General features: G+C 39.7%; 1 protein-coding gene across 1 annotated transcript in view; it reads left to right on the forward strand.

Moving 5' to 3' along the window:
* CRYBG1 (crystallin beta-gamma domain containing 1) overlaps positions 1-22,438 on the forward strand; it is a 249,334-nt gene that overhangs the window by 210,930 nt on the left and 15,966 nt on the right. Inside the window, exons 8-13 of the mRNA XM_006076407.4 lie at positions 1,551-1,690; positions 9,938-10,064; positions 12,236-12,271; positions 12,949-13,106; positions 13,997-14,123; positions 14,216-14,361. Coding sequence (XP_006076469.3) covers positions 1,551-1,690; positions 9,938-10,064; positions 12,236-12,271; positions 12,949-13,106; positions 13,997-14,123; positions 14,216-14,361 — 734 coding nt within the window. The remainder of the gene's footprint in view (positions 1-1,550; positions 1,691-9,937; positions 10,065-12,235; positions 12,272-12,948; positions 13,107-13,996; positions 14,124-14,215; positions 14,362-22,438) is intronic.

Genomic DNA, 22,438 nt, shown 5'->3' on the forward strand with positions numbered 1-22,438 from the left:
TTCTAAATGATTTATCTCTTAATAATTTTAAGTACATAATGTGATAGACTTTATGCAAGATGTAACAGACACCGTTTTGAAATGTCATAGTGGAATAATTTATCTGCAGTTTTTATTTATTACTCAAAGCAATGTTTTAAAATATCATTCAAATCCTATCTCTCATGTAGTGTCTATCCTTTATTTTTCTGAATTCTCTACTTATTCTTGGCCATATTATAATCTGCTTTTTCTGTAATTGTAATCATTATACAAGTACATGTTGTTTTCCTTTAACACTGACTCTCAATCTCTTTTTTACTCTCTCTGTACCGCTTGCTGATGGTTATACTCCCACTTGGAACATCCTCGATGATTTGCAATTGTGAGAGAGATGAGAATCTGGTGGGGTGGGGATTTAGGGTCCAGGAAGGTGGGCTGAGGGAAGTGAAGCACGCTGGTCCAGAGACCTCCTGTTTTGGCTGATGGTAGCAGGCCTCGTGCAGTTAGTGCTTTTCATGGTATTACACGGTGTGGGGTTTTACTGAGCATCATATCCCACTGATATGATGTGCTTTCAATTGTTTTACCTTTCTTCTTGCTATAGGATTTAAGCTTTTTTCCTGTCTTAAATAATGCTTCATGAGTATTTTTGTGCATTTAACAATGTATACATTTTATGATTCATTTCCTTGTAAGTTTTTCAGAATGGTGTCATGTTAAAGAGATGGAACACTTTTATGGTTCCTAATACATGATGAATTTTTTTTTTTAACAGATTGTGTTTATGGTTCCTTGACACATAAAAGTCACAACATATATTCAAGGGAATCACCTTTTCAGCTCATTAACTGTTCCTTTTGTTAATATTTGAAAGAGTTGCCCCTGAACTGACCCAAGCGTTACCATTTTTTCTGTACCTCAGCTCACCTTGCTCTGCAACATTGAAGAGGTTCAATAAATATTCGATCCAGGCCCAGGCACTCAGCCAGGAGAGGCCTTTTGTAGTGTGTTTGATGGACATGCAGGGCATGGAACAGTGACCAAAGTGCAGAGATTTGTAAATCACCGTAAACGTGCACCTTTGCCTTTATGACTTAGACCAAACCCACATCATGGTCAAGGAGTGTTACCGCAGGGGCCCGTGGGCATGAGACAACAGTTGAGGAAGCAGCCACTCTATAGCTTAGTGTCTCTGGATATGGATGGTCACAGGAGAGCAAGGAACTAAAACCCAGGTTACCAAGGAAAGCCAAGCAGATTTTTCAGTGAAGACAAGGGAAATAAATAACGTTCCAAAACTCTTGAGATGCATTTTTGGTGGTCTTTGCTTGAATGTAATGCTGAGATACATGACTAATGCAATGTGTATGCCCCAAAAGATCACATATTAGGTCCTGAGTGAGAACAGGAAAGGGATAAAGTGGCAGATGATCTGTGCAACGTATGTGTATATTTAAAGCTTATTTTAATTATTAAAAAAAGGAATAATGAGCTTAATGTGGAGTTTAATACATGGTGTTACTATTATACATATATACTGTATTCATGTAATTTTTTTTCTTTTTTAGGATTACAGAGTTAGTCAGATTGACTTATTTACTGAACCAGAAGGGTTAGGACTTCTAAATTCCTACTTTGATGATACTGAAGAAATGCAGGGGTTTGGCATAATGCAGAAGACTTGTTCCATTAAAGTACATTGGGGCATGTGAGTATTTTATTTGCAATACAGTTTTAATGAAGCTCTTTTTTGAGTGTGAAAAGAGGACTTCAGATAATCTATCTCTAATTTGTTATCCTGTTAAGTAATTATTGACTAAAAGCTTTTATTATTTTTTTATAAGGTACATAAAAATCTTATTTTTTTGGTTACTATGTTACTATAACTCAGCTTTCTTGTAAATGATAATGGTTTCTTGGAGGAAGTGCAGGGAGAAAACTGCATTTTTAATGTGGAGATTTCCTTATCGCAAAGGAACATGATTCATTCAGAGCCGAGTTGCAGATTATACCTTCACGGTAATTCACAGGAGGTGATTCAAAGCATGTGTGCCCCTGATATTTCATGTGGGATGGAGGCCAACACGCATACTACTTCCTTTGACAGTTTCACACAATGCTTTCCAAAGCCCCTAGGATGTTGATTTCAAAAATTACAGGAAGCTGCAAGAGTATTTTGAAGGAAGCGGGAATATTTCAGATAGGGGAGAAATTAGGCTAGAAAGTGCAGGCTGAAGAACTGAAGCTGGTGGCCCCCACAGTGGAGTGCACAGCCCAGGGCATGTGACAGACGTGCACCGAAATGCAGGGAAAAGCACTAAAGCTTCTGTATAGTTCATTTAAAATCTCCTTTTCAGATCTTATCTTTGTGTATGTTTTCCAATAAGTTTATAGTATGTTCAGCAGTTATATATATGTAATTTATAAGTATTCATATATTCAGAGACTGCTCAAGAGTTTATATTAATGGAATATGAGTAAGATAATACATATGTAATGAATCCAAAGGTAAATACTACAACAAACATAAATTATGGAGAGGGACCGTGGAAGTGCTACTTTAGAGAGTAGTCAGGAAAGTCCCTGGTGACTTTTAAGCAGAGATCTGAGGACGTGAGGGAGTCAGCTGTGAGACATCCCAGGGAGGCAGGGTAGAGAAGTGTCCTAGGCTGGAAGCCCAGTGTTTGCACAGCCCTCCAGGGGATGTTTGAGCAATTGAGGGGCGGTCTGGCTGCAGTAGAGTGAGCCAGGAGGCTTGGTGGTGGAGAGGGCTCGTATCATGTCAGACCTTGTAGGACTCCGGAGGGATTTTAGGTGACTCCAAGGAACATAAGAAATCACTGGACGACTTTAACCTAACTTGTGTTTTAGGAGGATCACTCTAGCTTCTGTGAAAAAGTATATTGTAAAGAGCTAGGAGTGGAAGCAAAGATTTGCAGTTACATAGGCGAGAAGTGTTTCGGTGACTTGGTGTGATGGTAGTGGTAGAAGAACAGTCAGATTCTGGATACATTTTGAAGACAGAACCAACAACATTGGTTGACAGGTTTTATGTGGGGTATGAGGGGCAGAGAAATGTCCAGGGTTTGGGACCACAGCATTTATTGGAATAGAAAAAAACGGGGAGGGGGAGTGAAATCCGGGTGTTTTGTTTTGGAGATTAGATGGGAGATGCCAACTACCCATTCAAGCATTCAGGTAAGAGGTCAGGAAGGTGACTGGATACATGACACTGGAACCTTAGGTCGGGTAGGGAGGCTGGAGATATAATCTGGAATCATGGTCATGGAGAAGGTATCTAAACCCCATGCTGGATGAGATCTCCATGCTTAACCTCACTCATTATTAGAGAAATGCAACTCAAAACCACAATGAGGTATCTTCTCACACCGGTCAGAGTGGCCATCATCAAAAAGTCTACAAACAATAAGTGCTGGAGAGGATGTTGGGAAAAGAGAACCCTCTTACCCTGTTGGTAGGAATGCAAATTGGAATAGCCATGATGGAGAACAGTGTGGAGATTCCTTAAAAAACGGGGAATAGAACTGCCATTTCACCCAGCAATCTCACTGCTGGGCATACACTCCGAGGAAACCAGAACTGAAGAGGCACATGTACCCCAGTGTTCATTGCAGCACTGTTTACAATAGCTAGGACATGGAAGCAACCTAGATGTCCATTGGCAGATAAATGGATAAAGAAGTTGTGGCACATGTACGCAATGGAATATTACTCAGTATAAAAAGGAACATATTTGAATCAGTTCTAATGAAGTGAATGAACCTGGAGCCTATTATACAGTGGGGCTGGTGCACTGGGACGACCCAGAGGGAGGGTATAGGGAGGGAGGAGGGAGGAGGGTTCAGGATGGGGAACACAGGTATACCTGTGGCAGATTCATTTTGATATATGGCAAAACTAATACAATATTGTAAAGTTTAAAAATAAAATAAAATTTAAATCTTAAAAAAAAAAGAGAAAGACAAATACTGTATATAATGTATATATATGGAATTTATAAAGACAGTACCAACAATTCTACATTCATGGCAGCAAAGGAGACAGAGATGTAAAGAACAGACTTTTGGACTCAGTGGGAGAAGGCAAGGGTGGGATGATTTGAGAGAACACCCCTGAAACATGTATATTGCCATATGTAAAAAAGACAACCAGTGCAGGTTCGACGCATGAAGCAGGGCACCCAAAGCTGGTGCTCTGGGACAACCCAGAGGGATAGGGTGGGGAGGGTTCAGGATGGAGGGACACAGGTATACCCATGGCTGATTCATGTTGATGTATGGCAAAAACCATCACAATATTGTAAGATAATTATTCTCCAATTAAATAAATTAAAAAGAGCAGGAAAGTCATCTGAGCTTTAGGCACTTTTATATTTAGAGATTAGGAAGAAAAGGAGGAATCAAAACAAAAGTTTCTTTATCTCTTGCTGCTTTTGAGTATTTCAACATCAAAGAGACCTATAAGTCTTTTTTCTCAAAGTATTTAAGGCTGAGAAATATCACTAACTCACTCCAATATTCGTCCCTGGAAAATTCCATGGACAGAGGAGCCTGGCGGGCTGCAGTCCATGCGATTGGAAGGAGTTGGACTTGACTGAGTGACTGAGCTCGCACACACGCATCATGTTTTTATCTCCATGTCTGGATGATTTCATGACTCAGGCTTGGACTATGTGGAAGCGTAACAAGCTACAGTTAAATAACGTTTCTTACCTTGACAGTGAGTTTAACCTGGTGTTACAGATGGTAGTTACAAACCAGTCATATTTTACACATTTTGATGGGCTTGCATGGTGGCAGACACTTTTTTTCTGGTTCTTAATTGCCATCAGGGTAATAGAAAGCTGCCTTAGACGTCAGTTCAGAGTTTGGGCTCATTGAACTGTCAGCTTGGTACCAGGTCAGTAGTACTTTTACAGATCTCCAAGGGGAGCCTTGATGGGTTGGGGAAATTCAGCTGATAACAAGTATTCAAGCTGACACTGCCTCGTTGGTGCAGCAGTCCTATGAACTGATGGAAGAGAAGCCTTAGCTGTGCGGGGGTGCTTCTTCAGATTCCATGAGGAGATTTACTCCAGGGCCTGTTCAATCTGCATTAGGCTTTTCTACACATACACACATTCAGAGTGAAGTGAAGTGAAAGTGGAAGTGTTGTGTTTGACTCTGCGACCCCATGGACTATACAGTCCATGGAATTCTCCGGGCTAGAATACTGGAGTGGGTAGCCTTTCCTTTCTTCAGGGCTCTTCCCAACCCAGGGATTAAACCCAGTGTGTTACTTGCTAATTTCTTATTTGGGAAAATGAGAACTTTCTAACAAAATTTTCCTCTCACATTGTGTTGAGTGAGATTTGTCTTTAAGCAGCTGGCAATGCCAGCACCCATCCTTGCAGAAGTGACAGTGTATCTTATCTTGAGTCTATTTCTAATAAATAAAATTAAGGAATTTTAAGGCTTCAAAGGCATCATAAAGAACATCTGTTCCAACACCATCATTTAATCAAGGAAGACAGGGTTTGGCCACTTTATCAAGTTGGATTAGTTGTTAGGATTAGTTGTCAGAAGAACAGGTACTAGAATGCAGGTGTTCTGAAATCAAGGGACATTTTTTTAATAGCCACATATTCTTTGGTCAATGCTAACATGAAATACTTGATATATAAAAATATATGTAGGTATGTGAACTATGAGGCCTAGTAAACAAGCCCGTCATCACGCAACTGAGAACCTCACCATTACTAACGCTGCTGCAGCACCCAGCAGAGCCCGCCTGTTCCCATCCCCCTGCCTTCTCCACGTGTGAGATCCCTCTCTGGAATTTTGTGTGTTTCTCAGCCCCTTGTTTTGTGGTGTCACCATATAGTATCTGTCCTTTCAGTATTTTTAGCTGTGCTTGCTTTTGAAATTTATAAAAATGGTATTAAACTTTTAAAATAAGGAACTGTGGCTTGTTCCTTTTTCTCCACATTGTTTCTGAGAGTCCCCATATTGATGAGTATATGTGTACTTATTCTTTTTCATTGCTATTTAATATTCACTGCATATATTTCCTTATGGAGTATACTGAAGCCCAGCTTTTTATTATGAAAGTTTTCAGACATAAGCACAAAAGTAGAAAGGATAGCAAACACCCATATACCCTCCACTTTGATTCAGTAATTGTTAACGTCTTGCCATATTTGCTTTATCTTCTTTTCTGAGCACTTGAAAGTAAGTTGCAGGCATTGTGACCCTTCATTCCTATAAACTTCATCCCAAATCTCTCTATAATGACATTTTCCTATGAAACTACCATTATCACACCTGAGAAAATTTCAATATGGCCATGATAATATCTACCCAATAGTCCATAAATAAAATTTCCCCATTGTTTCAGGAATGTCTTTTATAGATGTTTTTAATTAGTATCCAAGCAAGGCTCGTATATTTGGTTGTCCTATCTCTTTGAAAAGTCTCTTTTAATCTCTTAAATACCCCCATCTTTGTTTCCCATGCCACTGATTTTTTTTGAAGAATTTAGGTCAGCTGCTTAGCGTATGTGCCATAGTCTGGATTTTCTGAGTGCTTCTTCAAGGTATCATTTAACTTGGTCTTCTGTCACCTGAAATTTATATATACAGGCAGTAGGTCTTCATGTATAATCAGATGCAGATCGAAGGGTTTTGTCAAGGATATTACTTCTATAGGTAGTGACACATACTCGTGCTGCGTTAATCAAACCAAGTTTGAGTGTCGGTTACACTGATGCTTCCCACTCCTCTCCACTGTAAAGGTACCAGTCCCCCCTTGAAATTCAGAGCCTGCTCTTGTTTGAATAACCTCAAAGTTGGCACATTCATATTAAATCTTCTGACTATACCCTTGGTTTCTGTATGTAGCCAACATTCATGTGCAGCCATATCTAGAGAATAAGACTTAGGATCCAGCTGGAAAAACTGTTTTTGGTTTAAGAACAAGTGAACAAGATAAGGTTTTTCTTGTCTTGATTCAGAGGGTGCTTCTGAAAGGGTAATTACATGAATGATTTTCATGAATGTATGGATGACCATTGTTATTAGTTCAACATTAGTTCAACAGTATTCCTTTGTATGTATACATTTTTTTTTATAAAAATATTTGTATTCATTTATTTATGGCTGTGCTGGATCTTTGTTGCTTGCAGGCTTTTCTCTAGTTGTGGTACGAGGGCTTCTCATTGCACTGGCTTCTCTCGTTGAGGAGCACAGGCTCGAGGGCCCGTGGCTCGGCAGTTGTGATTCCTGGGCTCTGAGCACAGGCTCAGTAGTTGTGGCACACAGGCTTAGCTGCTGTGCGGCCATATGGGATCTTCTCAGATCAGGGATCGAACCCGTGTCTCCTGCATTGGCAGGCAGATTCTTTACTACTGACACCAGGGAAGCCACATTTGTTATTGTGTTTTTAAACTCATACTTTATAGACATACAGTTTATTCATAATATAGGCAAAGGCTGAATACATGAGAAAATAAAAGAAAATGAAATCACACTGCGCGAAGGTAGTTTATCTCCTGATGGCCTTGTGAATAATGTATCTTGTTGGAATAGAATTAAGGGGAAAAAGGATCACACTCTGTATATGAGTTTTCAGATTCCAAAGTCCACCCTCATTCACAAATGTGTGTTTGAGTTACCCAGCAGGCCCTCAGCATTTACTGAGGAAGTTACCCAGCAGGCCCTCAGAATTCACTATTCGCAGAACAGCAGTCTTCAGGTGTGCCAGTTTATATGTTCAGGCTTTTGGACAAAGCCCTCTTTATCCCAGATTACCTTCCTTCTATAAGTGTTACCATGACTAAGCTGTATGCTTCAAGGAAAATGAGATGTTTAGTAGCAGATGAATACATACCCTTAGAACTCAAACCGTAGAAGAAAACACTTAATGAAAGAGTACTTCAGTAAGCACCATGTCAGAATCTCAGAATCACTTGTTGATGAGCCATCGTCTGTGTTTATAAAAAATTCAGACTGTTCATTTGTGAAGAGTCAGACCTCAAGGCCCTTGGCTTGTTATTGGCCAAATAGCACACTTGATAATAAACTGCTGTTATTTAGCTAGGGCATGAAATCAGTGTGTGATGTGCCTTTGAGAGCTTTGGGCTCCAAAAAAAGATGTAGTACATTCTCTTTTTTTAGTTTATTTTTAATTGGAGAATAATTCTTTACAATGATGTGTTGGTTTCTGCCCTAAAACAGCATGAATCAGCCGGAAGAATACATGTGTCCCCTCCCTCTTGAACCTCCCTCTCAGCCCCGCACCCCATCCCACCCCTCTAGGTTGTTTTACTGGGTTGAGCTCCCTGTGTTATACAGCAATTTCCCACCTACCTACTTTACATGCGGTAAAGAATGTGTCCACGCTATGCTCTTAATTTGTCCTGCCCCCTCCTTCCCCCGCTGTGCCCACAAGTCTGTTCTCTGCATCTCTGTTCCTGCCTTCCCACCACCTCCCAGTCGTCCCTGTAACTATTGCCCTGACTTCTAACACTGTGGATTAGTTTTGATTCCCCCACCCACACACCACACACAGCCTTTCAACATTTTGTGTGTGTGTGTGTCTGTATGTGTATGTTGGCAGGTCTCCAGTAGGATTTTGACTATAAATCCCTGTATAATTAGTAAGTCTAAAGAAGTTACTGATTTATCCAGGACAGTCTGTAACAGAAACTCACCAAAAACGTGCCCTTGGGCCGAAATTGTGAACAAGAGAAAAGCAAAGAGGGGAGAATCAGATTCATTTTGTAGGTAAAAGATTACCTTTATAGCCAGCTTCCTCTTGTGGCCTGTGCTCTGGGGAACTTGGCACAGTTAGCCCAGCTAGGATGCTTTAGCAAGACTAATAAAGAATTGGTGGGTATAAGTGATCACCAAGAATGCCACATTTGCTTGTCAAGAGGGTATATTACCATCTCTCTTATAAAGAAGTCACTTCTCCAGCAACAGCGACTTCACCAGAACCCTCCAAGGAACCAAGAAATTGATAAGACTGCACAGTCTTTAGGGACAGTTCATGTGAGGCATGGTTTTCTGGTTTCCTGGTTTCTAGCACATTAGAGGAGGGTGAGGCTTCTGGTTGCTTGACCACAGCAGAAGTGACAGCTGACAAGTGTGATAGAAGGGTGTGGTATTGAAAAACCATAAAAATCAAGTCCAAGGACTCAAAAAGCATTGGGCCTGGGAACAAGCAGTCTTTAGACTTTGAGAGCCCCCACAGACATCACTGTGCATTAAGTCATGCTCCCAGTGCTGATCCTGAGTGACTGTGAAAGCAGAAATTATGTTCAGTGCACTCTCTGGAATGAGAAAGACTGCTGTTCAAGAATGACTAGAACCTTGGTTTTGGGGTCAGCTTGGATCAGCCCTGCATTTAGTACTTGTAGCTGTGTGGCCCTGGGCAATTTAACTTCACCTGTAAAATGGGGACTGTATCTTTTCCTTGTAGCATTGTTGTAAGGATCAGATGGAATTCCTTGTAAGCTCTATTTATTTGTTAGCTGTTCCTAATTTTTGACACTATGACAAATGATTAGGTGGAACATCCTATTTTTGGTTACAAATGAGATATAACCTTTTAAAGTGTGAAATCTCCTGGCTGGAGCCTCTCTAAATACATACCCAGGGCAAAAGATAACTACTTTTATTACTTGGAAGTAACAGACATTTAAACTTTGAAACAGTTCATAATAGAAAGTAAAATCAGTGGACAAAGCTAGCCAAGCCAAGGAAACAAACAAAAGCTCAAGAGGTGCATATAATGGCTTATTCCTCCTGGAGTCCAACATTGCTCCACTAAGTGCACCCACACTTGTGTGTCCAGACCCACATCCTCCCCTGTTCTGGTCCTCTCTCATCTGTGGGGTGCAGTGTTCCACTGACAGAAATGATGAACTGTCTGTTTCTTCCTTGGTACTTATTTAGATGGCTGATTTATGAAGAGCCTGGATTTCAGGGTGTCCCTTTTATCTTGGAACCTGGTGAATACCCTGACTTATCCTTCTGGGATACAGAGGAGGCATACATTGGATCCATGCGGCCACTGAAAATGGTAAAGATGGAATCCGATCATGTGTTCTTAGAGTCAGTAATTCTTTGCTTGACTTTGATAATTCATGGGATGTGACTTTAAAGCAATAAAGCAGAGTTTTAAAAGATAAATATGTAGAGGATGGGACTTATTGCTAGATAGAACTAATAGAAAGGATAACTTGATAGTTGCTACAGATGGAGGAAAAAAAACGTGGATAAGCCCATAGGTGTTCTTGGCCATGCAGAGTCACTGATGTGTGTGCACAGCTCAGCCCAGGGCAGATGTGAGAAGTGAGAAAGTGAAGAATTAAATCAGGAGGACAGACAAAGTCCAGCTTGTAGGTGTTAGAGAAAGGGGATAATTAGGAGAGCATCATGATAAGTCAGGGCTTCCCTGGTGACCCAGATGGTAAAGAATCCGCCTGCAATGTGGGAGACCTGGGTTTGATCCCTGGGTTGGGAAGATCCCCTGGTGAAGAGAATGGTAGCCTACTCCAGTATTCTTGTCTGGAGAATCCCCATGGGCAGAAGAGTCTGGTGGGCTACAGTCCATGGGGTTGCAAAGAGTTGGACACGACTGAGTGACTAAGCACAGCAAAGCACAATAAGTCAGGTGGATCTTAAAAACCAAGCAGGATTATTTTAGATGGCAATGTCAGAGTTAGACTGCATGAGCCAGGTCAGAGCTGGGAAAGGGTAGGGCCTGCTGAGGACCAGCTTGCTGTAATGACAGGCCAGGCTGGGTGACTGCACCGGGGGGCCTGGAGTCAGATGTCCAGGTGAGTGTTGTCCTCCAAAGCGCTCCCCTTAGGAAGGATCCCGTGCTTCCTTCCCCTGTATTTTGCCTGGTTGTTTGTTTCTTCTGCAAGACTCTAAGCGTTGGAAGGCTCCAAGCTGCACCTGTTTTGACCTCATGTTGAGGTGCGTCATAAGAATGTTCACTAAACACGTACAGCATGAGTGAGGCTCCTGTTACAAACATGTTCTTGAAATTCCACTTTGTGGTTGTCTTCTAAGTCAGTTTGAAACAAATTAGAAAGTCAGGGAGATAATTTTTTATCTTAATTTTATCCCTCCTGCCACAGGTTGTGGCTTAATTATCTGTCTGCTTGTCTTCATGCAAATAATTCTGGGCTTTTCTTCTAAAATTAAATCCTCTTTTGAAGAGTAAAGTTTTGTAACTTTTCTGAATATGTAAAAGAATTGCCTCAAGTTTTGAAGGCAGTTTTTAATGATGACCTACAGAATTGTAAAGTTCACAGAATTCGAAAAGGATTCCTTTCGAAAAGCATACTTAGTTGATTGTATGAGCCCTGGTTTGTTGATTAAAATCAGCCACATTCCTTTTTAATTATAGTTCATTTGCTGTATTCGAGATCTTTGGCTATACTTTATTTTTTTCACTTATATATGTAACAACTTAAAAAAAAAAAGCCTTTTGACTTTCCCACTGCTGGTTTAAACTCTTACCTTATTTAATTCTTTTTTGTGACACCTCTTCTATGATTTTAGTGAGATTTTTGGATTAAAATTTCTTTATTCTAAACATATAGCAACCCCCATAGACCCATCCTCTATGGGATGTTTTAAATTTATCTAAGAGTTTACCTAATTATTTCAGGAGTCCTTCAGATCATATTGTGAACTTGAGTGAACTTCAACAGCTTTGTAAGCCAGAGGTTGCAAAATCAAATGCCTCCAGGGCCAGGCAGCAAATAGGCGTGAACAGGATGACAGGGAGCTGAATCCCGGCGAGGTGGAGACGGGCAAAGTGGAGCCCGTATCCCTGCTGGAGGGTGAGCCTAGTGCAGGGTTAATAAGCACAGAAGGTGAGGGTTGCTGCCTGTGAGAATTTGAGTCTAGAGATGTAAAATCTTAGACTGCTTTTTAAGAGAGGTGAGAAATAGGCCTTTTTGGGAGTTTAATGAGTTTAAAAAAAACAACAACCAAACATCTATTTGGTTAAAAAGCACAGATACCATGCAGCTTGTAGACCGCCTCTGTGAGACTCTTCCTCATATCTTCCCTGCATTTTTGGGAATTTTAGAACTGTCTCCACATCAGTTAAACAAACCAGAATGTAGTTGGTCTGTGTGGTTCCGTGGCTTATCACAGACTGCTGTGGGTAATAGCAAATGGTAACTTATCAGTGACAAGCCATTTTTCTTACAATATTATTTTTCTTTTCAGGGTGGTCGTAAAGTTGAATTCCCTACAGATCCTAAGGTAATGTACATTTTTAAAGAATTTTACTCCCATTCCATCTTCATGAAGATAATACTTGCGTGATTTTATGTATCACTTCCATAAGACATAACTGCAGTCAGCGGGAGTTGTCCAGCTTATACATGCCATCACCTTCAGGAGGAAGGTGATGCTGAGAGCACGAGTTAGCACTAAGTGTGTGCAGCCATGGCTCAGAAGGTTCACTGTTGCATTAAGCTGTAATCTGCAGTTGTATTTACTAACTGTGGGGCCTGTTGCTGCTTGCCTGAAAGGAAAAACCTTACTTTTCAAGACACGTTCTCCCTACTCTAAAATTCTCCTTCTGCTAGTTCTGCTTTGCACATCTGTGACACACAGTTTGATCTATAGTGTGTCTCATTTTTAAAACATTTTAACAATACTTTGGTTCCTTAAAATTCTAAATATCAATTCTAGACATTGAACAAAAACCAATTATGCATCTGTCTTTTGAACTTTGACTTCAGGCTATACCACAGCAGGAGTAAAATTCTGATTTTTAAAATTATATTACAAGATACTTTTATTTAGTTAATTTAAAAATGTGATTATAAAATTTGTGTTCCACGACTTAGTGATATTAAGTGACTGATTTAGTGTTTAGCTATTGAGATATTTGACTTCTTACAACTTACTGGCATATCTCATTTCTGTTATAGGTAGTTATTTATGAAAAGCCTTTCTTTGAAGGAAAATGTATGGAGCTGGAAACAGAGATGGGTAGGTTTGTCATGGAAGGAGGTGAAACAGAAGAAACCACTGGAGATGAACATTTGTCATTTGTATCAGTGGGATCTATGAAAGTTCTACGAGGCATGTAAGTAGACAGGAGTGACCTGTAAGGATTCCTTTTTATTCCCTTTAATAACATTAAAAACATGGTCTCTCTTCCCCAAAGATAGCATTCCAAATTGCAGGGTGGAGTGAATAAACATGTTTTCTTCAGCTAGTGGTGACCTGGATTTGATGGGCTAGTTTGGAATCAGTCAGCTGGGCAAGGCTGATAAATTGGGCCATCCAGATTGATCAAATCTACAATCTTGTTTATTGATATGCTCCAAATTTTTGAACTGTTAGTTTGCTTTCTATTTTTTAGGATCATATTCTGTACTTTATAGAGCTTACATATTTTCTTTAAAGTCTACACTTGAAAATGGCTTATAAATAGCCCAAAATATACAATATATTAATTGTTATTGGAAGAAAGTTCATCCAGTTTTATTTGTTAAAGTTCTTTTGAGTCAGTTCTTAAACACACTTAGACAAACATGTACACATACATGCTGACCTCCCTATAATCCTTTAAGGAACATTGGTATATACTTCTTAGGTTAATTTCTTGGTGAAGTGAAGTGAAAGTTGCTCAGTCATGTCTGACTCTTTGTGACTCCATGGACTGTGGCCCACCTGGCTCCCCTGTCCATGGAATTCTCCAGGCACGAATACTGGAGTGGGTTGCCATTCCCTTCTCCAGGGGAATATTCCCGACCCAGGGATTGAACCCAGGTCTCCTACATCGCAGGCAGATTCTTTACCACCTGAGCCATCAGGGAGGCCATTCTACTAATCTCTTAAATGCTAGGGAAGAATTCCAGTAGTCATAATGCGTGGGTCCATGTCTTGCTTTATAGCTATTTACATTTGTCAGCGACACTGATATTTTAACAGTACTGAAAATTTCTACTCTTTCATGTTCTTCTGTTGTAGTTGGGTTGCTTATGAGAAGCCTGACTTTACAGGTCATCAGTATTTGCTTGAAGAAGGAGAATACAAGGACTGGAATGACTGGGGAGGCTACAGTGGAGAACTGCAGTCTTTACGACCTATATTAGGTGTAAGTTACAGAAAAGCTAATGGGTAATACTCGGGCATTTTTGAGTAATAATTGGCTAGTCTTTGAATTTTGAATTTTTTTTTTCTCAATAGGATTTTTCAAATGCTCACATGATAATGTACAGTGAAAAAAACTTTGGATCCAAAGGTTCCAGTATTGATGTATTAGGAATTGTTGCTAATTTAAAGGAGACTGGATACGGAGTGAAGACACAGTCTATTAATGTACTGAGTGGAGTGTAAGTGAAATAACCCAATGGGGATTTTAACAGTGAGCTTCACTTTGGTTTGTGCTAAAGTAATGGAGTCTTTGACCCAGAGTAGACACTCAATAAGTACATATCTCAAAAACGAAACATTAAATTAGCCATTTAATACTGCTACAATATTTTTATAACTGCTTTTTAAAATCTTTCTCATATAGTATCTTTTATATGTAATATAACATTGGAGCAGAATTTGAGTTGCATTATAAAATCTACAGATTCACTTCTCTTGTCATTCTTCATGAAAAGAACTCATGAATTTCTTAGGATCAGAAACAAATAATAGTGATTTAACATTAGAAACCTGAAGTTGGGACAAAGTCCCATTTGATTTTCTTATGGTCCTACACCTGCTCTATTATATTTCCTATTATTTTTTTCTTCCAGTTATATTAAGATGTAGTTGATATACAGCACTCTATAAGTTTAAGATGTGCAATGTAATGACATATTCATCGTGAAATGATACCAAAATAAGTTCAGTGAACATCATCTCATAGATACAAAATAGAAGAAGAAAAAATGTTTTCCTTGTGAGGAGAACTCTTAGGATTTACTCTCTTAACAATTTTCATATATAGCATACAGCAGAATTAATTATATTAATCACACTCTACATTATATCCCCAGTATTTATTTATCTTATAACTGGAAGTTTATACTTTCTGACCATCTTCATCCAACTCCCCCGACTCCCCACCTCTGTAACCACAAATCTGATCTCTTGTTCTATGAATTTGTTTGTTGTTTTGAAGTATAATTGACTCACAACAGTATGTTAGTTCATGGTACACAACATAGTGCTTTAATATTTCTGTGCATTTCAGAATGATCACCATGATAAGTCCAAATCTGATCTCTTGTTCTATGAGTTTGTTTGTTGTTTTTGAAGTACAATTGACTTACAACAGTATGTTAGTTCATGGTACACAACATAATGCTTTAATATTTCTGTGCATTTCAAAATGATCACCATGAAAAGTCTAGTTACCTTCTGTTGCCATACCAAGATACTACACAATTATTGATAATATTCCTGATGTTGTACATTTCATTCCCATGACTCATTTATTTTGTAAATGGAAGTTTGTACCTCTTAATTTCCCTCACCTGTTTCACTCATCCTCCCACCTCCCTCCACTCTGGCAACCACCTGTTCTCTGTATCTATGACTGTTTTCTGTTTTATTTGTTCCTTTTGTTCTTGGATTCCACATATAAATATGTGGTATTTGTCTATTTCACCTAGCATAATACCCTTTCAGTTCTCCCATGTTGTGCAAATAGCAAAAATTCATTCCCTTTCATGGTGGATTAATATTCCATTGTGTGTGTGTGTATGTGTATACACACTACATCTATCTATGTTAGATATATAGGTTGCTTCTATGTCTTGGATATGGAATGCTGCAGTGAATATAGGGGTCCTTGTATCTTTTTGACCTAGTGTTTTTGTTTTCTTTGGAAGAATACTCCGAAATGGAACTGCTGCATTGTGTAGTTCTATTTTTAACTTTTTGGGGAACCCATGCTGTTCTCCATAGTTACTGCACCAGTTTATATTCCTACCAACAGTGCACAAGGGTTCCCGTTTCTCTACATCCTCGCCAACACTTGGTATTTGTTGCCTTTTTGATGGTAGCCATTCTGACAGGTGTGAGACAATATCTCATTGTGAATTTGATTTGCATTTTCCTGATGATTAGTTGCGTTGAATATATTTTCAAGTGCCCACTGGTTGTCTGTAGGTCCTTTTGGAAAAATGTCTGTTTAGGTCCTCTGCCTATATTTTAATCAGATGGTTTGCTTTTTGGTGTTGAGTTGTAGGAGTCCTTTGTTTTTTGGATATTAACCCTTTATCAGATATGTTGTTTGCAAATATCTTCTCCTATTTATTCAGCAGGTGCCTTTTCGATTGGTTGGTGGTTCCCTTTGATGTACAAAAAGCTTTTTTGATGTAGTTCGTAGTTTGATGTAGTCCCTTTTGTTTATTTTTGTTCTTGTTTCCCTTGCCTGAGGAGACATATCCAAAAAAATATTGCTAAGACATGTCAAAGAGCATACTGCCTATGTTTCCCCTAGGAGCTTTATGGTTTCAGATCTTAAATGTAAATCCACTTTGGGTTTATTTTTTTTATGGTGTGAGAAAGTAGTCCAATTTGATTCTTTTCCGTGTAGCTGTTGAATTTCCCCAGCATGATTTATTGAAGAGTCTTTTCCCCTTTGAATTAATATAGTATTGCCTCCTCTGTTATAAATTAACCGTATAGGTGGGTTCATTTCTGGGCTATTATTTTAACATAAAAATAATTGTTTCAGTGTACCTGGAATTTGCTACTGAGTGCTTTACTAATGCTGACGTAAGTTTTTATTGAAAGTTGACTAGTCAAGACTCCTTGGGATGCAAGTGGCTACAGGTCAAACTAAAATGGCATAAGTGATAAAAATGTAATATATTGGCATGCATAACTGAAAAATCCTGATGGTACAGGAGTTTAGACACTGTATGAGAACTTGATCTCCATCTCTTGACTGGGCTTTTGCTATGCTGGCTTCACTTTAGGCAGGTCCTTTTGTTACCAAGTCCAAGGTCATACTGCTCGCCATACTACAGGCCAATAAATCTAGAGAGGAGGTATTAGGGCAAGAAATAGTGACTTTTTTGGAAAGCCAGAGGACTGAGACTAGTCTTTTGGACTTGTGTCCAAAAGAGCCATCTTGCTGGGGTTTGGATGCTAGTTTCTTTTATAGAACATAGAAGGGGAAGTGAAGCAGTAAAGTAAAAAGGACAATAAATCGTTGCAATTATTCCCTGGGATGTGGAATAGACTCCCCAAGGGATGTGTTAATTTTTACTTTGCTGCAGCCAGGTGGGCCTGGTCAGGATATTTCCTGTGAGCTAAACAAAAAGTATTCTAGGTTAACACTTGGGTGTGGGAGGCAGGGTTCCCAGAAGTTGGCCATTATGTTCAAGCTATGGCAGGATCCCTTTAGTGATTAACTTGTAGCAAAAGCAATAGAGAACACAAAGTCTAAGGTAGAAGAAATGGATTAAATATGGAGTCAGATTTGTTCTACCCTGGTGGCTTAGCAGTATAAAGAATCCGCCTGCCAGTGCAGGAGACACAAGAGATATGGGTTTGATCCTTGGTTTGGGAAGATCCCCTGGAGTAGGAAATGGCAACCCATTCCAGTATTCTTGCCTGGAAAATCCTATGGACAGAAGAGCCTGCTGGGCTCCAGTCCATGGGGTCATAATTGGACACAACTTAGTGACTAAACAGCAAGAACAAATCATACTTTCTATCTGGAGCCTGTGGCAGCAGCATCTGGTTTCTGTTCTTGACTGCTTCCATTGGAAAGCTTCTCTTTCCCACAGAGGTTCCAGGTTTGACTTTGATTCTGTACACTTAGGTCATATGGATGTATCTGAACCAATTACTGTATCCAAAGAGAAGGCCATGCCTATGATACATGCACAGCTCTGGAGCTGAGATGTAGGGTCAGTCCAATGGAGGCAAGTTATTTATGATTGGGCTGAGGGGTTCCCCAGGAACATCAGATAGAGTGGAGGCAAGTAATGGATTGGCAGGAATAGATGTCTGTTAAAGTAAGTTCTATGATTATTTTTATGGTCCAGGCTGATGTAAGTTATAATTTGTTATGAGAGTATTCTTAAATGGTCATGTGAAATAGACATTGGTTCTGTTGAAAGTGTTTGGTATTAGGTTCTTATGGCATGAGTAACATAGGCTGTATGAATCACTCTAACCTCAACTCTTGTATTTCAAGAGACTTTCCACAGACGCCCTGGATATTTTAGATGCATCTACAATGTAATATGCTTTTAACGTTAGTCATGTCATTAAATTCTTGTGTTGGTTGTTGTTTGTGGCACCATCTTGGCAGAATGACACAGTGACTTCTGGGGCTTCCATTCTTAGCAGGAAATGCCTTCTCCTAGGTCCTGTTCTGGAACCCTAACGTTTTAGAATCTCCCATAGACAAAGGTCTGGCATTCAGAAGTCATCTGAAATATTGCTGTGGCTATATAGTATTTTTGACTGCCTTTAAAGTAAACTATTTAGAGGGAGAATATACAATGACCAACTCAGTATGTGGAAACAGTTGAACATTTTGATACTCACCAGGTGTGTTGGGTCCGTTAGTCAGAGCCCAGTCATACACCCTTGCAGAGGAAGCAAAAGGATGCTGGGTGGATTCCCATCGGGCATGTGTGTCGATTATGCTGTTAGCACAGGTAAAACTACTGTGCCTGGAGTCAGTCTCTTTTTTACCCAGCCCTTGTTTACTTAAAATCTGTTTCCTTTATAAAATATTGCTTTTATGTTTCTATTTTTAGTCATTTCTAGTTACACTTCCTGGCTTAGGCTTTTTCTTTTTGGTTGGTTGGTAGCAGTTGGGTTTTGTTATTGGGGGAAGTTGAAAGGAGGCGTGCATGTGCATGCACAGACACACACAGCCACTTCCTTTTACATTCTGGGTTGTAGGAGTGCTTCAATTTGCCAAGACCAGCTGCTTCCTCATATTTCACTCAGTTGATCATTAGACAAATATTTAATGAGGTCTAGTATGTGCAAAGCATTGTATCCTCAAAGAAGTTATAGTGTTTATATAAAACATAATTATTGCTACAAAAGATGCAAAGATTAAGTGCTGTGGGGACCTACAGCGGAGAGGAATGAATTTCCAGCTTGGACAGAGGGAAGACTTTGGAGGAGGCAGCAGCGGAGTTGAGCCCTGCAGATAGGAAGCTTGAGATGTGCCAGTGTCCCATGCGTGATAAGTTCCCTGGGTGGTAGACTCATTATTAATAACTCTGAAACCGAGCACAGCCTTCAGGAAGGGTACCCGTGAATCCAGCAGAAGAGGTTTTAGGAACTACATTTCATTTCTTGTTGAAACATCAGAAGAGTTGCCTTTACACATCCCCGCTCATCACTTCCTAGTTCTATGCTGTCCTCTTGCTTAACTAGTGAAAACTGGGCTAATTTTTTAAAAACAAAGAGCAAAATGAGATATTTCTGGAGTCCAGATTTTTTTCAAAAAGTGTTGTTGTTTTGACTCAACAGAAGGGCAGGTTTGCACTGCTGCCCTTAAATTCTGAGCAGTGATCCCAGCAGGCTGAGATCTGTTTGTACTTATACTTGCCCGCCCTCCACCCCTTCCAATCTTGTAGACAGAGAAGTGTTGATTCACATGTGCAGAATATGCTTAAACAAGGACAGGAAGCAGTTTTCTTCCTAAGAGTTTCAGGTATAAGTTATAAATAGACTCTAGATGATAGATATACCAGAGCATCTCAGAAATGAATTTTGGATTTTTTACCCCCATATTCATGGGTGATTCATCTGGGGCCGCATCTTGGAAGGAAAACAACACTACTGTCAATTCAAGTGATATTTTAATAAATGGGTTTCCTGTTTCAACTTCAGCGAGTTAGATAGGCTTACTTCAGTGTTGGGTGTTTTCTTTTTTTTTTTTATAAATGTATTTATTTTAATTGGAGGCTAATTACAATATTGTAGTGGTTTTGCCATACATTGACATGAATCCGCCACAGATGTACATGTGTTCCCCATCCTGAACCCCTCTCCCCACTCCCTTCCCATCCCATCCCTCTGGGTCATCCCAGTGCCCCAGCCCCGAGTACCCTGTCTCATGCATCGAACCTGGACTGGGTGTTTTCCTACAAGTACTGTATTTTAGTTTTATAGGGAAGTATAGTACCCACACTTGTTAAACAAACACCAACAAAAGCACTGGCTGAAGTGTCTTTCAAAGCTTGCTCGTCTTGTTTCCTGAGGTTTCTGTCTTTCCCTCCTCACTGGCTGTTTTCCTTTCAAACCTTAAAGTCAAACAGTCAAGCAAAAAGGACTTTAAGCCTCTTGACCCTGTAACCTTCTGTGCCTCTGTAACTTGCTATGGATCCAGAGCCTTGTCAGAACTTTTTTGTGATAATGTCTTAACTTCTTTGATTATTTTTAGGTCCTGGCTTTTGTAAAGTAGATTTTCTTGCTCTGTGGAAATACCTCCCCTGTTGCAGTGTTCTGCGATCCCTCTGTTTTTTCTCTTCATGACTAAGCCAAATGCTGTGAACAGAGGCCACATACTCAGGCACCCATGAGCTGTACAGCCTTACCCTGTCAGCACTGGGATCTTGGTCAGTGCCCTTACTTAAAAATGAAAACACAGACTTGTACAAAGCTTAAGGGATCTCTTTAAAGTTATCTGAAAGTTAATGTAATGACCATATTTAGAACCAGCCTCCTAATTCTTCATCTCACAGTGTTGGAGAATAGAATTTTAAAATTGCTTAATGAGCTTCTGAAGTGGGAGAGCAGTATTTTCTGAAATTGACTGTGATTGGTGCTTATGGCAATTTCTCCATTCAGATGGCCAGAAGTGAGTCCGGATGTTAGCTGTCATAACTAATTATCACTTGAGGTTTTTGCAGTGTTCTCTTTGATGGCTGTTTATTTCCAAGTAATAACTGTACTTGAGTTTTTAAGTCCAGCCCTTTAGATAAGTTATAATCTGTTCTAATTGTGAAGCATGTGGGCTATATTAAGTAGAGTAGTAAATGAAAAGATACTTTACAAGGTAGGTGGCAGTTCAGGTCAAGAAATGAGACCTGGTGAGCCTCAGGAGCCTCGGACAAGGGTTCATTCATCCTTGGCCACTGACTGATTGTGTCAGTGTGGACAGGTCACATCCCATTCAGAACAAACAGCAACAAATAATTCCATGTGATACCTCTTACCCATCTCCGAACTTTTGAGGGCAAGAATCTTGTCTTTTTCACCTTGCGTTCCTAGTATCCCAGCACACATGGTAAATGACCTGTCTGTTAAATGAATAATTTTTTTCTGTCTTTAGGTTTTCCTTTCTGTAACATGTGAAAACCAGTTCCTCCCTGTTACTGACTCCAAGCTCACGCTGCTCGCCACACCACAGGCCAGTTAATTGACAGACAAGGTGTTAGGGCAAGGAATAGCTACTTTATTTAGAAAGCCAGCAGACCTAGAAGATGGTGGGCCATCTTTGTCCCAAAGAACATCACCCAGGTTAGAATTCAGGCTTCTTTCACTCCAAAAGGGAAGGAGGTGTGGTGGACTATTACAAATGTCTTGGTGCTGCAATCCTTTGTTCTTGGCAGCTATCCATGTAGGTCCAGTCACAGTGCTCCTATAAGCCTCCACAAGACAATTATAATTTTCTGTTGTAGAGCTATTTCTCTCTATATGAATGGGAAAGTGTTACACCTTGAAAGGTCAGAGTCTTGAGAGTCAACATCATTTCAGTGTATAAGCAACACTCCTCTACGGAGGTGCCGCACCAGCATGACCAGGCATGGGCTGCAGAGCCCAAAGGTTAGAGCCAAAGGAACAGACTCAACGTGGAGTCAAGTTTGTTCTCTTTTGTAGAAGAATAAATGTGATAACAGATGTAAAAAGTGTTTTGGAAAGTACTTTTGGAAAGTACCATAGGCATAAAGGTATTATTCCTTTAAGCTGTGAGAGGACCAGTGCAGGGCAGTGAATTAACTGAGGGGGAAACATTGAGTATCTCTTGAATGTAACAGAATTCAAAAACTTTTTCCCTTCAAAGACTTTATCTTTGGATAGGAAACAGCATCAATAAGGTGGTTTTGTTGACTTTCCTCTCTGAGTGTAGATCATTTAAAAGATAAAAAATGTGAAAACATTCCAGGAGATCTGTTCTTAGTATTCCCGAGAGTTTGCTCAGTTTTGCTTTTTATGTAGTTGTGTTATGTTGGAAATTCTGATTGAAACAAAATTCTCATTATTTAGCTATTTTATGATTATTTAAAGCATTTTTTTTTTTTCTGTCAGCTTCCCCCACCCTCTCCCAGTGTGATTTGTTGTGTAATAGAGACATAACTTCTGTAATATCTTTCTGGAAAGATAACTTTTTGTTATCAACATTAAAGAATCCTTAGTTGTTTATTAGAAGAGTTTTTACAGGTATTTCTTGAAAGTCCAAACTGTCTCCTTAGAATCAGAAAT

The sequence above is a fragment of the Bubalus bubalis genome, chromosome 10, assembly GCF_019923935.1.
Source record: "Bubalus bubalis isolate 160015118507 breed Murrah chromosome 10, NDDB_SH_1, whole genome shotgun sequence".
Classification (NCBI taxonomy): Eukaryota; Metazoa; Chordata; class Mammalia; order Artiodactyla; family Bovidae; genus Bubalus; species Bubalus bubalis.